General features: G+C 43.5%; 1 protein-coding gene across 1 annotated transcript in view; it reads right to left on the bottom strand.

Annotated features, from left to right (window-relative positions):
* Window positions 1-9,459: 9,459 nt before the first annotated feature.
* Window positions 9,460-15,381, bottom strand: part of LOC145404021 (uncharacterized) — a 38,990-nt gene continuing 33,068 nt past the window's right edge. Inside the window, exons 7-9 of the mRNA XM_080275624.1 lie at window positions 13,576-13,803; window positions 11,307-11,415; window positions 9,460-9,620 (exon numbers count right to left, since the gene is read on the bottom strand). Of these exons, the coding sequence (XP_080131750.1) occupies window positions 9,460-9,620; window positions 11,307-11,415; window positions 13,576-13,803 (498 nt within the window). The remainder of the gene's footprint in view (window positions 9,621-11,306; window positions 11,416-13,575; window positions 13,804-15,381) is intronic.

Genomic DNA, 15,381 nt, shown 5'->3' with positions numbered 1-15,381 from the left:
TCCTAAAATAACTTAATCAGGTAAATGTTTCGGAGAGCTTCGGAGGGCCCAATACCTGCCCATGGCCCCAACCAAATGGGCAGATTCGTATGGCCATGTGGAATGTGAGAGGTGTGAATGAGGGGAGCAAGAGGTTGGAAGTGGTGAATGTGGTCAAGAGTGCGAGATATGCCGTGATGGCACTGTGTGAAACAAAGACGAAAGGGTGTGAAGAGGAGGAGTGGGAGGGTGTAAAGTGTGTGAGGTCAGGCATGAATGGGCGAGGAAGATGCAAGGAAGGAGTCGTTTTTTTGATGAATGAAGTGTGGCAAAGTGGAATGAGAGATTACAAATGTTTCGGCTCAAGATGTACTGTATGTATGTCAAGTTCAAGTTTGAGAAGGTGAAAGTGGCTGTCATTGTGGCGTATGCACCGTGTGATGATAGGAGTGAGAAAAAGACAGGTTTTGGGATGAGCTGGATGAAGCAGTGGGAGAAATGCCAAGGAGCTATAAAGTTATGGTAATGGGCGATATGAATCGAAGAGTAGGCACTGGTCCTGAGGATGACATAATGGATTGCAATGGAGTGCCAGGAGAAAATGATAATGGGAAGCGACTGAAGGCTATGTGTCAGGAATGGAGGTTGTGCATTTGTAACTCTCATTTCAAACATAATGATGCACATAAATATGCATGGTATAGGGGGAACGGGGATCATGTTGAAAGGAGCCTGACTGATTACGTGCTCGTCGCTGAGAGTGGTTGCTGATACGAGGGCCGTGAGAGGACGATGTGGTCTGTCAGATCAAAAATTATGATTGTGGTATGCAAAATCAAGCTGAGAGGAGTGAGGTGGACCAGGAGAGAGATGACCAGTTTGGGAGAAAGACTGAAAGTCGAAAAGCTAAGGATCACAGAAATGGCAGATGAATACAGGACCAAAGTAGGGGAGGAGTTAGAATCAGTGAATCAGAATGAAATGGATCTGCACAGCCTGTGGAAATAATATGGGGATTGCTCATTTAGGAATGCTAAAGCGATATGTGGTGTGCCAAGAGTAACAACAAACAATAAGGTAGGGCATGGTGGGATGAAGAGGTTAAGAGAGCAGTGGAGGAAAAGAAGAAGTGGCTAGAGTGGTTACAGGACAGGGGTTTTATTGAAATAAGAACTGAATATATTGAGAGCAAGAAGCACGTAAAGAGACTAATGAAGAGGAAGGACGATGTAAATGGTGATCTAGGAAGTAAAATGAATGCAAATTACTCTGAAAATAAGAAATTATTCTGAAAAGAGGTGCGGAAATGTAGAAGTGGAAAGAAATGTGAAAGTGTAAAGGATGTAAAGGATGAAGTAGGACCAGATGGAAAGAATATTTTGAAAGTCTGATGAATGGGAATAGAGAGAGCAGAGGGGCTGTAAACATAATTGGTTTGGGGGGTGTGCAGAGAAGGAATGCAGTGCCAGGAAACGTGACGCTCGCACAGGTGAAGAATGCTGTAAAGTGGTTGAAAAATGGGGAAACCAGCTGGGGTTGATGAGGTGTATGAAGAGATGATTAAGGCTAGTGGAGAGAGTGGAATAAAGTGCTTGTTACAGATAAGTAAAAAGGCATGGGTGAGTGAAACTGTGCCAGCTGAGTGGAAAAAGGCTGTGATTGTACCCCTCTACAAAAATAAAGGTGTGCAAGAATTATCGTGGCATAAGTTTATGAGTGTGGTAGGGAAGGTATATGGAAGATTTATTACAGAGAAAGTAGGAGAGATATCAGAAGTCCTAGTGAGTGATGAACACGGTGGCATTAGACGTGCTAGAGGATGTGAGGATCAAATACTTGCGGTACGACAGATAGTGGAGAAGGCTTGTGTGAAGGACCATAAGGTATTTATGGCATTCATGGATCTGGAAAAGCATATGACAAAGTCAACAGAGAAGGACTGTGGAAGGTTTTGCGCATGTACGGTGTACATGGTAGGTTGCTAGGTGCCGTGAAGAGTTTTTACAATGCTAGTGAAGCATGTGTAAGGGTAAATGGGCATCTAAGTGAATGGTTCACGATCAGTGTGGGCGTGCGACAAGGTTGGGTGATGTCCCAATGGTTGTTCAATACATACAGTATATGGATGGGGTGATGAGAGATGTAAAAACATGAGTAATGGAGAGAGGGATGGCGCTGGTAAAGAATCGTGATGGATGGAATATCTCTCATTTATTGTATGCTGATGATGCAATACTACCTGCAAATACCGCACAAGAACTTGGTAGACTAGTGCACAGTTTTGCTAATGTCTGTGAGCGTCGTGCCCTGAGAGTAGATTCAGAAGAAGGTAAAATGATGGTTATTGAGAGTGAAGGTGAATCCCAGTGTGATGTTACCGTGATTGGAGAAAGACTGGAATTGGTGAGAGAGTTCAAATACCTGGGTACAGTGATAGAAAAGAGAGGAAAATGTGCAAAAGAAGTGGAAAGTATAGCGACACAAGGAGGGGAAGTAGCTGGTGCTATGAAGGCCTTGATAAGAAACAGAGGCTTGAGTGTTGCAGCTGCACGAGGCTTAAATGAAAGAGTGTTAGTGCCAGCTTTAACATATGGAGGTGAGACTCTGGTGTTGCATGAAAATGAAAAGTCATAGGTAAGAGCAGTGGAGATGGGACTGAGGAATATATGTGGAGTACAGAGAGTGGATATGATAAGAAATAATGTGATTCGTGAAAGATGTGGAGTGAGGAAGTCTGTGGACACCAGAATCGAAGAGAATGTACTGAGATGGTATGGTCATGTGGAAAGAATGGATACCGTAACAACAGAATCGTGAAAATGGTATATCTGAGCGAATTTGAAGGAGGTAGGACGCGAGGGATGCCCAGGAGAAGGTGGAGGGATATAGTGGATGAGTGTGTGAGGAAGAGAGGTCTGGAAGTCGGTGAGGCTAGGGAAATGACAAGAGATCGAGCTGGCTGGATGAATGTTGTGAAAAGAAGTGCATGACCAGGGATTTGACATCCCTTTTGAACGTGGCAGAGTCCGGATTGACTCTATCAGATATGCTTACGTGAAGCTACAGAATATGGTGAATGTTTTTGGCGTATCAGATACAGCCAGGATTCCAGGGGCTTGCATGATGGTGAATGGAAGCGTGGCCCATTGGACTGGGCAAACTTGGGCTGTGCGGACGTGCTACTCCTCACCCTGCTCTAGGGTGGGAAAGGAGGTCCGGATGAAGATGATGAATGATGCTACTGCTACAACTATTACTTCTCCTGCTGTTGCTACTGCTGCTACTACTATTAGCCTACCGCTACCATTGCTATTATTATTATTATTGCAGCAGCAGCGGCGGCGGCGGCGGCGGCGGCGACGGCAGCGGCAGCGGCAGCGGCGGCAGCAGCAGCAGCAGCAGCAGCAGCAGCAGTAGTAACAATATTACCGTCACTGCTAAACTATTATTATTAATAATAATAATAATAATAATAGTAATAATAATAATAACAAGAACAACAACAACAACAACAGCAGCAACAATTAGAGGCCCCCCAAGGAGTGAATCACACCAGCCGTGAGCCGATACATATCTAGCGATGCTCGGAATATGACCTTGACCTTGATCTACTTTCACCAATTTCGAACTCGTGGGAGAATATCATCCCTACTACACACTGTAAAATTTTGTGATGATATCTTGAGCGGTTGCGAAGTTATCGTAGTAACAAACACACAGACCTTGACCTACTTTTACCAATTTCGAACTCGTGATCGATTTTTTTTCTCTATTACACACCTGCAAAATTTTGTGATACCTTGGGCGGCTGCGAAGTTATCGTGCTAACAAACACTCAGAAAGACAGACAAACTGAAAACAATAACAGCTTCGCTACCGCGGCCGCTAATAATAGCTACCAAGAGGAGACACACGGGTCATAATCTACGAAGCACTGAAATCTTCGTAGCACCCGTACATTAGCGATTTATTCTGCATATTTCACCTTTTTCTCCCACCACACTGAACCAAACTACATCCGTACCTAATCCCTCCATCTTGAATACTGGGTTATAACAACAGATCAATTAACACTAGAAAATAATGCTAGTCACGAAGAAATGTTAAAATGAGGATGTAGAGCCATAACATTGTCTTTTACTGCCACTGAGGTGACTGAGCTACGTGAAATAACCTGCAAAGGATCAAAATTTATGCTAAATTTAGGTAAAACACCTACAGAATATGAGGCTAGTCACGAAGAAGTGCTACAGAAAGAATGTACAGTCACAATAGTCAATTACAGCCACTATGTGTAATAACCTACAAAAGTAAGAGAAATTATGCTGTTCAGGTAAAAGAACTACAAATGATGCTACTACCGAAGAAGTGCAAAAGAAATTATGTAGAGCCACAGTGTTGTCTTCTTCTGCCACCGAGCTACGGGAAATAAGCTACAAAAGGAGGCTTCTTAACACCTCTTCCTTCGCGATTATTTTCCACATGGCACATTAGCACTCTCGTGCATCTTAAATATGCTCTCATTTCGTGGTTAATTTTACGTAGCTCAGTAGCAGAAAAAGACATTGCTATGGCTATACACACTTTCCATAGCACTACTTCGTGACTTGCATTATATTCTATTGGAAATCTATATTTGGCACCGATATAACCTTATGGTTCAATTGCCTGGTTACACAAACGATCCTTAACTATTTCCGCATCCCACCAAACAAGGATGGTCGACTGAAGAGGCCAATTCAAGCCTGCAGTCCATTGGGTTCACATCTGAGATGAACCCGAGGCTACAACAACAACAACAACAACAACAACTACTACTACTACCATTACTACAACAAAAACTAGGCCTACTACTTTTAGGTGGGGTGCAGTGGGATTTTGGCAGGGTTGGGTGGGGTATAATGGGGTAATGGTGGGGTTAGGTGGGATGCAGTGGGGTTCTGGCTGGGTTGGGTGGGGTGCAGTGGAGTTCTGGATGGGTTGGGTGGGGTGTAGTGGGGTTCTGGATGGGTTGGGTGGGGTGCAGTGGGGTTCTGGCTAGGATGGGTGAGATGCAGTGGGGTTCTGGCTGGGTTGGGTGGGGTGCAGTGGGGTTCTGGCTGGGTTGGGTGGGGTGCAGTGGTTTGGGTGGGTTGAGTGGGGTTCTGGCTGGGTTGGGTGGGATGCAGTGGGGTTCTGGCTGGGTTGGGTGGGGTGCAGTGGGGTTCTGGCTGGGTTGGGTGGGGTGCAGTGGGGTTCTGGCTGGGTTGGGTGGGATGCAGTGGGGTTCTGGCTGGGATGGGTGGGATGCAGTGGGGTTCTGGCTGGGTTGGGTGGGGTGCAGTGGGGTTCTGGCTGGGTTGGGTGGGGTGCAGTGGGGTTCTGGCTGGGTTGGGTGGGATGCAGTGGGGTTCTGGCTGGGATGGGTGGGATGCAGTGGGGTTCTGGCTGGGTTGGGTGGGGTGCAGTGGGGTTCTGGCTGGGTTGGGTGGGGTGCAGTGGGGTTCTGGCTGGGATGGGTGGGATGCAGTGGGGTTCTGGCTGGGTTGGGTGGGATGCAGTGGGGTTCTGGCTGGGTTGGGTGGGGTGCAGTGGGGTTCTGGCTGGGTTGGGTGGGATGCAGTGGGGTTCTGGCTGGGATGGGTGGGATGCAGTGGGGTTCTGGCTCGGTTGGATGAGATGTAGTGAGGCTCTGACTGGAATGGGTGGGTTGCACTGAATGAAAACGATAAATATAGATTTTCATAGAGCACTGTATATACATACAATCCTACATATATATATATATATATATATATATATATATATATATATATATATATATATATATATATATATATATATATATATACACAGTGTGTGTGTGTGTGGAGAGAGAGAGAGAGAGAGAGAGAGAGAGAGAGAGAGAGAGAGAGAGAGAGAGAGAGAGAGAGAGATATTTGATTACGATATTTAAAAGTGTCAGAAGACTAGAAAAGGGGGAAAGAGACGATGTGTTGCAAATTATGATGGATGGACAAGAGCACATGCACGTAAGCCGAGGAAGAAACGTCTAAATGATGTTAAAAAAAAAATAGTTTAGAATTCCAAAGAGAAGTGTAGATATCTGGAACAGTTTGGAGGAGGTGTGCAACCAAAGAGCATCCACGTGTAAAAAATAAAATAAAATAAAATGCAAAGTGGATAAATGTAAAAACGGAGACAGAACCACACGAGTCAACTCAAATTCAAGTACAACAAGATGCGGAGCCAAGGCACAGCAAACCCGTTCCCGACAGCCGTTTTAGTGCTGACGTATAAATACAACAGGCGATCTAGTCGAAGATGTCACATATCAAACTTGGAGTAAATCGGGTGAAAACTGACGATTTTATGCCCATTTGAAATTTTAGGCCCGATCCACCTGACACTGACCCCCCTACCGCTAACTGAGGGGTGACCCCCCGATGTAATGAGGGATGTTACAGGATCCAGATTTGAAAGATGCACCTTTAGGTTTTGGTTTCATGTCGATATGACGAATTTGAAAGGAGTTATGGCGAAAAAATAATAATTTTTTACATTTTTGTTTTACAATTTTTGGGCCTACAGCCTGGACCTTGGCCCATTTTGGCCCATAATTTAATCAGGTGATCAGAAGGTCATATGCCATCACCTCTGTAATTGTAATAAAAATCGCACCAGTAGTATTCGCATAATGTTGTTAAGACAGATAGACAGACAAACAAATGGACAAACCGTGTGAAAACAATACCCGTCCCCAAGCCCCTCCAGGGCTAGGTAAATACAGCCAATTACACACACACACACACACACACACACACACCTTACCCTTACCCGATTAAGGGGTCCACTCAGGATATTTATTTGGTTACGGATGCAAAATACATGAGTTAGTAAAATAATGTTTATTAGAGAAATTGCGAAACCTATAACTAATTAATAAAACAAAAACTTTATCAGAAAAACTGTGAAACTTGCAACTACACTATCACAGCGAGTGTTCTACCCGTCCATGATACAGTATTTTTATTTGAACACCGAAATATCAGCAACAATACTGACAGTGATCTAATATATCTTAAATTTAGGTTAACGATACAAAACTATCTATCTATCTATCTACTGCCACACGCCTTAATCCCGGAAGGGGTGGCCACAAACAAATCACCTCCATGTCCCCCTGGCCCCCGCCATTTCACTGCCCTGCTCCCAGCTCACACCCCCTCTCTCATATACTCATAAAAAAAAATGCATATCTGAGAATGTGATATAATGTGATATACTATACGGCAATTGGAGGGGGATAACTTTGACACCTGTAGTTGCAAAAGTCTTTTCCAAAATCTTGTTGAACATAATAAAGCCAGTAATTGACAAAATTTTAAGAGAAGAACAAGCGGGATTTAGAAAGGGTCGAGGTTGTAATGATCAGATTTTTATCGTAAGGCATCTAATGCAACAAGCTAATGAAATGAAAATGCCACTTAGTATGTTTTGTGGATTTTGAAAAGGCGTTTGATAGTGTTTCACGTGGAGCTATGTTGAAAATTATGAGATTCTATGGTATACCAGAAAAGTTTGTAAATATTATTAGAAGCCTGCATGAAGGTACTTTTTGTAAGGTAATGGTGGGTGGTTCTTTGAGTGATCCATTTCAAGTTAGGTCAGGAGTGATTCAAGGAGGAGTTCTTTCGCCATTGCTGTTTGTTTTGGTTATGGATTGTGTTATGAAAAAGGCGTAAGGAGAACAGGTGCAGGAATTAACTGGAAAGAAAATAAGAAGCTGATGGATTTGGACTATGCTGATGATATTGTACTGATTTGCGGAAGTATTTACGAGATGCAGAGGGTGCTTGATTGTCTGGTGGAGGAAGGAGAAAATGTGGGATTGGTAATACATTGTGGAAAGACTGAAATTATTAATATGAACATGGAGAACCAAATCGATTGTGTAATTGGGAATAATGTGAAGAATGTAGAAAACTTTAAATATCTGGGAACGATTGTATCATCTAATGGATCATTAAACAATGAAATTGAGGAGAGGATTAGACAGGCTTGGCGAGCTGTTGGAATGTTGAAATCTTTTTGGAATAATAATATGCTTTCGGTACATACTAAAGTGAAAATTTACAAGTCCATGGTTAGACCAATTATAATTTACGGCCATGAGTCATGGTACAGTACAATTGCAACAGATAAGAAAGTATTAGGATTTGAGAATAAAATACTGAGAAGGATTCTTGGGGTAAAGTGGCAAGACAGAGTTACAAATGCAAGAGTAAGGGATATTACGAGAGTGGAACCAGGTAATGAATATGTGAGACTGTCTCGCTGGAAGTGGCTGGGGCACATATACAGAAAAGAAGGTAGTTTAATACATGATATGCCAGAGTGGACTGCTAGAGGAAGAAGAGGTAGAGGTAGGCCGAGGGAAACCTGGTTGAGGACAATGAAAAAAGAAGCAGGAGAGGAGTGTTGGTGGGACCTGAAGGAGATGGCAAGAGACAAATATTGGTGGAGAGAGTTCATTGAGGCCCTATGCATCCCGTGGGGTGCCACAGGAAATGATTGATTGATTGATTGAATTATGACAGTGCTAGTGCTGTACCCGTTAGTGATACAGCGCTTTGATTTGATACTCAGGCTGTATTTACGAGGGCTTAGGAGGCTCCCTTGCAACTCTTAACTGAGAGATTTACTTTTCGTATTAGACTTCAACCTCTTCAGTATGATGACTTTTATTTCTTTATACTTGCTACCTCCACACAACTTATTCAGACTGTGATTTTTAAGATGGAAGGATCAATCAACTTTCATTAATCCCCTCCACTGTAAATGAGCTCTCCTACGCTAAAGATAATCGTCTGAAGATAGCTAGAACAAAATGTGCATCACACCGAAAGGGTTAACATTTTTTTTTTTAATCAACTTTACCTTCCTAATTCTGTCATGGTCCCATATTTCCTAGTACATTCTATTCCAGCTGACGCCCAGACGATTTTATCAAGCTGACAGTATTAGAGTCTGAGTGTTAGTGCTGGTAACATTAACCCCTCATGTACGGACAAGTTTAGTACTCTTTACTCTTTTCCGGTTAACGCTAGACACCTCTACTAATTCTATCACACCAGTCCTGAAGGAGTTATCACTGGCATACTGCAGTGTAGAGTTCAGTACGTGCATCCAAACGGTGACCTGTGAGACTGTGTGATGCTATCCGTTGGTGCACGGGAAGGCTGTTAGGAGTGTAAGAATGAACTGCCTAGTCAACGCCCAGAGCCCGAAAACAGAGCAAAACAGAAACCTACTGCGACAAATAAAAAGGTCCAGTATTTCCTCTATCTCATCTCCTGCATCTCTATCTTTTATTTCCCCGTGCAGTATCTCATTTTCTTAATATTCATTCCCTCTTTTCAACCTCTATCACTCCTGCCTTTCCCATCACCGCTCCTGTACCTCCACCTTCCTCCCTCGACCCCGTATTCCCCTGCCGTTTCACTTCGTCATGACTGAGTTTATCCACGGCAGATATGAAGCGACCCTAGCGTACACACCATACTTGCCCCTCTCGCCACATCCTTCCCCGTACGAGGTCACCCCCTGTACCACCCATTGGCCACCCTCCTTCTCACACACCAGAGGGCCGCCAGAGTCACCTGAGGAGAGGACGGAAATAAGATTCATGAGTTTCATAAGCATTAAAATTAATGTAACTAAGTGGTAGGTGAGGGTAGTCACCATCCACTCACTGATGTAGTTGTACTCTACACCAAGTGGAGAGCTAAATTGTTTTTTCTACATCAGAAAACTATTTAGAATGCTGAGGTGGTTTACCAAATAACAAAACCTTGGGGCGTACTTACGAGACGAAAAGAGAGAGGGGAGAGGGTAGTGTACTGTAGATTATGAATCACCGACCCTCCATATCTTACTGAGAAAATCAAGAAAGCATTGGATATAGGTCCTGTGTTTATCCAGGACTCAGGAAAACTAGACAGGTTCTAGCAGTTGTGTGGAATGTGGGACGTGTGGATGAAGAATGGAAGGCTAGTGACTGTTTAAGGATGTAAAATAAGATGAAAATAAAGTAAAGTGGATGAATTTTCGAAGACGAAGTCGAGGGCCTTAGCGTGCTTGAGATAAACAGTTTTCTGATAGTATGTCTGTTCGCGCACTATAGCGGCAGCAATTAAGGACCATTTTTGAAGACTGAGGTGTCAGATGAATCCATTCCACCTGATGATGTTTCCTCGTCGGACTGGTTAACATGCTCGGAGCAACCTTTAGGACACAATGACTAAAAATGTCTTTATTTGCATCAGTACAGGCATAATATTATTGGCAAGGTCGTTCAAAATGCTGTAATTTATGCACTTTTCACAATAATGATACAACTTACTAGAGACTGACAAACTGAAATTAATTTAATAAACATGCAAATAAATAAATAAATGAACGCCAATGTTGCTAGCTCATTAGGAAGTGAAGGTAGACAGTGAAGTACGTGGGGAGGTGGGTAGTTAGGTAGGCAGGTAGGTAGACAGGTAGGTGGGTAGGAAGCAGGTGAGTTACAGAGAATGGGCTATTAAGCCTATAGGCACACACACACACACACACACACACACACACACACACACACACACACACACACACACACAGGAGCAGAACCACTCCGACAGAAACAGGATTCGCTCTCGCTTACAAGCGAGGGTGTAAAAGGTTAATGATGATTTAGAAGAAAAATAATATAAACTACTCTGATAACAGGACACAATATTAGAATTATGTGTGAAACCATAAACATGACGGTGGAGGAAAGAGTGAAAATGTGAGAAATGAAGGGAAAATTACGAGTGCTAGCAAACGGAAGAGAAATAGGGAGCAGATGGAAGGAATACTTTGAAAGGTTGATGGATTGAAATGATGAGAGAAGAGCGGTGGTACACATGACTGGTTTTAGTGGTGTGCTGAGAAGGAACGTGGTGCCTGAGAGTAGGACACTGGCAAAGGTGAGGAAAGTGAAGAAAGTAAAGACCGGAATGGTAGCTTGTGTTGATTAGGTATATTACAGAAATAAAAATAACAGCGGAGAATGGAATGAAATGGTTGTTTGAAATATGACACAAAGCTTCGATGCGTGACTTTGTATCAGTGGAGTGGAAGAAGAATGTGATTATGCCAGAGTACAAATGCAAAGGTGATTGAAATGAGTGCAAAAATGATCGTGGGATAAGCCTGTCGAGTGCTGTTGGCACGACAAACGGAAGAATAATAGAAAAGGTTGGGAACGTCTGCTGAGTGAGGGACATGGAGGTTTTATGAGTGGTAGGGATGTGAGTTACCTGCACAGGCATCAGCTGAGCCCCTGCGGTACCCTGCACACAGCTGGCGGCGGGTGATGGGATGGTTCGGGTACACACGACGGCACACACGACGAGGCACTATGGGCACCTGTTGGGTGGGAGTAGGTTAGGCAAGGTCATGTGGTGGCAAGTAACGCTAAAAGAGGCATGGTACCACAGTAAGTACTACCAAAAAGAAAATCTACATCATCATCATCCTGACCCTTTCCCCGACATTATATATATATATATATATATATATATATATATATATATATATATATATATATATATATATATATATATATATATATATATATATATATATATATATATATATATATATATATAATGGAAAGTTTTTAACGCTCCACCCTGGACTAGAATCAGAGACCTCCAGATAGTAGTCAGGCACTGTTACCACTGCACCATCTCACAAACAATAAATTAGTTGCTGACTTCAATTCTTTTTTTTTTTTTTTTATCAGTGTCTGAACATCACCAGTTTTTATAACAAATCATTTTAGTCTCCAATACGGTAGAGTAGTTGCCGGACACCGCCGGAAACGTGGAACAATCATCACTATACTGTACTTAAACAAAATAAGGACCCAACATATCCTTCTGCGTGTTGTCTCGTAACACTTCACAGCATACCATACAAGATAAATGAACGCCTAATCCTCAATAAGGTCACACCTCATGTCTTCCTTGTTCCCTCACAATACAGTTTCAGAGTACTGCATGAACCTAGACACTGTACAAAGCAACCCCACATAAAACGCATCCGACGGCATCATCTTAACGAAATCGGCACAAAGTATGCTTCATACAACAACAGACATTAATAAAGCCTTGATACCAACATCCAACACGAGTTAATTACCACAGCTACAACACAAACAAGCAGAACAACACCAACCGTTGGCTTGCTAGCTACTTATTTGGAAGGCAAGCACCTGTCATATTCCAGAGCAAGTCATCACAACCACGAAACTTCCAAACGGGATTCCACAAGGCTCCTTTGTTTTACTTAATCTTTTCAGTCTCGACATAGATGATATTCCCACACTCAGCCGCCTATAAACATTGCCTCATATGCAGACATTACCACAACATCCAAGCATCACACTGCACAATGTAACAACACTACTGTACATCAACACAGTTCAGACATGGGTTGAGGACAACAGACTGACGATCGCTCCAGCCAAATCCACCACAATACACATCACCAGCGGCAAACATCAGCATAAGTACACCCCCAACATCACAATGAACTATGGACCTTGTGCCACACACACCCTCCACTTAGACCCCAAGAATGACTTAAGGTATACTGGACTTCTGCACAAAGTCAAACCATTCTACATCCTGCCACACCATTCTACACCCTACCGCACCATTCTACACCCTACCACACCATTCTACACCCTACCACACCAATCTACACCATCCACTCTCTACCACACCATACCACACGCTTCTACATCATACCACACTCATCTACATCCTACTGCATCCTCCCACACCTTCCTACATCCTCCTACACGCTCCCACATCTTCGTACACCCTAACATTCTCTCACAACCTATTACACTCTATACATACCCTACCACACTCTTATACGACCTTCTATATCCTTACTTTACCCTGTTAGACTCTTCACACCTCACCAAGCCCACTTCTACAAGATCGCACCCTCTTTCACCCAACCTACACTTTCCTGCACACTATTAGTATAGCCCCTATACCCCCTACTAACATCTTTGCACACGCCATCGCACCCTTCAATACCCTACCATACTTTCTTACAAAATCACACACTCTCCTACACCCTTGCACACACACACACACACACACACACAGACACACACACACACTCTTATGCCCTTTCCCTACGCTGTTTCATCTCATCACACCCTCCTACCTCCTTTGTCATTGTAAAGTTGGAATCAATTATTCCTTTACACTTCTGGCTCTTGATTTACTGAAGTAAGCTCCAAACCTTATCAACTTGCTTGAATATTCATGGTCAGAAATTATCAAGTTTCGGTTTTGCGTAAAAGAAAAACTGACAACTGTACAACTTTGTTACATTCTACTAAAGTTTTCTCCTACCTTCTTACATTCTCCACTCCCTCTTACATCCTCCAACATTCCCTCATATTCCACCTATAACTCTCACCCTCATGAAACCTCCAGTACCTTGCACACTCATACAATATCCTATTCTCCTTCCAACACTCTATACACCCTCTACACTCACCCTGGCATAGTTTAGTACATTGGATCCGAAAATGTGTGATTCCCGTTCCTTGCCCCACCCAGCCACCACACACTTGATATCTGGTGACACCACCTCGCTCTCGCTCTCAGGCAGGCAGGCAGGCATGATTCGAGAGGACAAGCGGAGAGGGCGGGGGAGTTTCAGAAGTGCTATGTCGTTAACTATCTCTTCGGAGTCATAGCCGGGGTGTGGGATGATTTCGGAGACCTGTATGGGAGATGGAAAGATGCTTTAGTTTTGCTAGTTTTGCTAGCTGTGTGGAACAGAAGTATTATGTTGTTCACTATCTCCTCGAAGTCATAGCCTGGAAACTGAATGGCATTGGAGACCTCAGGAAGATGGGTGACAGATTACTTTTGTGGGTTGCGAGTGAAAGGTGGAATGCGACATTACAGGTATTTATTACATACGAAACGGGGAAATGCAATAGTTTTACTGAGCGGGAGGAGCTGACGGAATATTTTATCCTCCATGTTGTAACCAGAATGTGGGGTGACTTTGATGATGGAGTGCCGTGTTATTTACTATCTCCTACCCTCAAAGGCTATGTGGGAAACAGGAAGAAGTTTTAGATTTGCTGAGTGGAGGAGCAGATAGAACATGCTATCTAGTTGCGGCCAGGACGCAAAATGGTTTCAGAGATCTGCGTGGGAGATGGAGATGCTTTAGCTTCTGGGCTAGGAGGAACGGATGGAGTGCGATGCTCTTCCCTGTCTCCTCAGTCTCTGTTGGCTTTAGAGATGAGGAGATGCCATATGTTGATGGCTAAGAAGAACGGCGAGCTTTGTCAGACACTATCTCTTAGTCTGAAAGACGTATGAGAGATGGGAAGATTATTTAGTTTTGCTGGGAGTGAGAAACGAACACAGTATACCATCCTCAAAGTTGTGTCTGGGGTGTAGGATTGCTTTGGAAACTTGTGTGGAAGATGCTATATTTTGGTGGCTGTGTGGAATATGTTATATTTTGGTGGCCGTGTGGGAGATGATATACTTTTGTGGCCGGGAGGTTTAAGTGTAATGCCATGTCATTTACTGTTTCATGACTTTAGAGACTGTACAGGAGATGGGAAGATGCTTTAGTTTTGTCGGCCACAGCGACCAAATGGTTAGCACTGGTAGCTATAAAGCTGTTGGTGTGACAGCGTCAGGAGTCGAATCCTTGTGTGGGAAGCTGGCATCACAAGACTCGGGTGTCAGTTTACCCTCTGTGGGTTGGTACACGTAGGTAAAATAATTGCATGGGATAACAATCCGGGGGGATATCTGTGGTAACTTGGATGATCCAGTGGTTGTATCCAAAGATAATGGGTGAATAACCCACCACAGGCTCTAAGGCCCAAGTTATCGTAATGAACTCTGCAACTGCCTCATGGCATCTGCTCCTCCATTTATCTTTTTCACCTTATGGGTCGCAACAAGGTGGCGGGATTCTTCAAAGACATGTGGGAGAGATCGGCACAAGCTCTAGTTTGGTTGAGTGACAGAAACAGACGGAAAGCAATGACATACAGTACACTAACTCTAGGATGGGGTTGGGGGGGGGAGGTTTAGAGAGACCTGGATATTCCTGTAAATGGTTGGAAGTAATGGATGGCATGCTATGTTATTCACCATGTCTTGGGTATAGGATAGCTTCGGAGACCTGTGTGAATATGGAAAATTCCTTTGTTTCACTGCGTAGGAAGAACAGCCAGAAGGCAACGTTATTTACTGCCTCCTAATCGTGGCCTGGAGATCCGACTCCTTCAGAGATCTGTGTGGGGGATGCGTTTCGTATTGTTGG

This window comes from Coenobita brevimanus, chromosome 62 (assembly GCF_032717465.1).
Source record: "Coenobita brevimanus isolate Jiangsu-jjx chromosome 62, ASM3271746v2, whole genome shotgun sequence".
In the NCBI taxonomy this organism is placed as follows: domain Eukaryota; kingdom Metazoa; phylum Arthropoda; class Malacostraca; order Decapoda; family Coenobitidae; genus Coenobita; species Coenobita brevimanus.
This window is presented reverse-complemented; position numbering and strand designations above follow the sequence as displayed.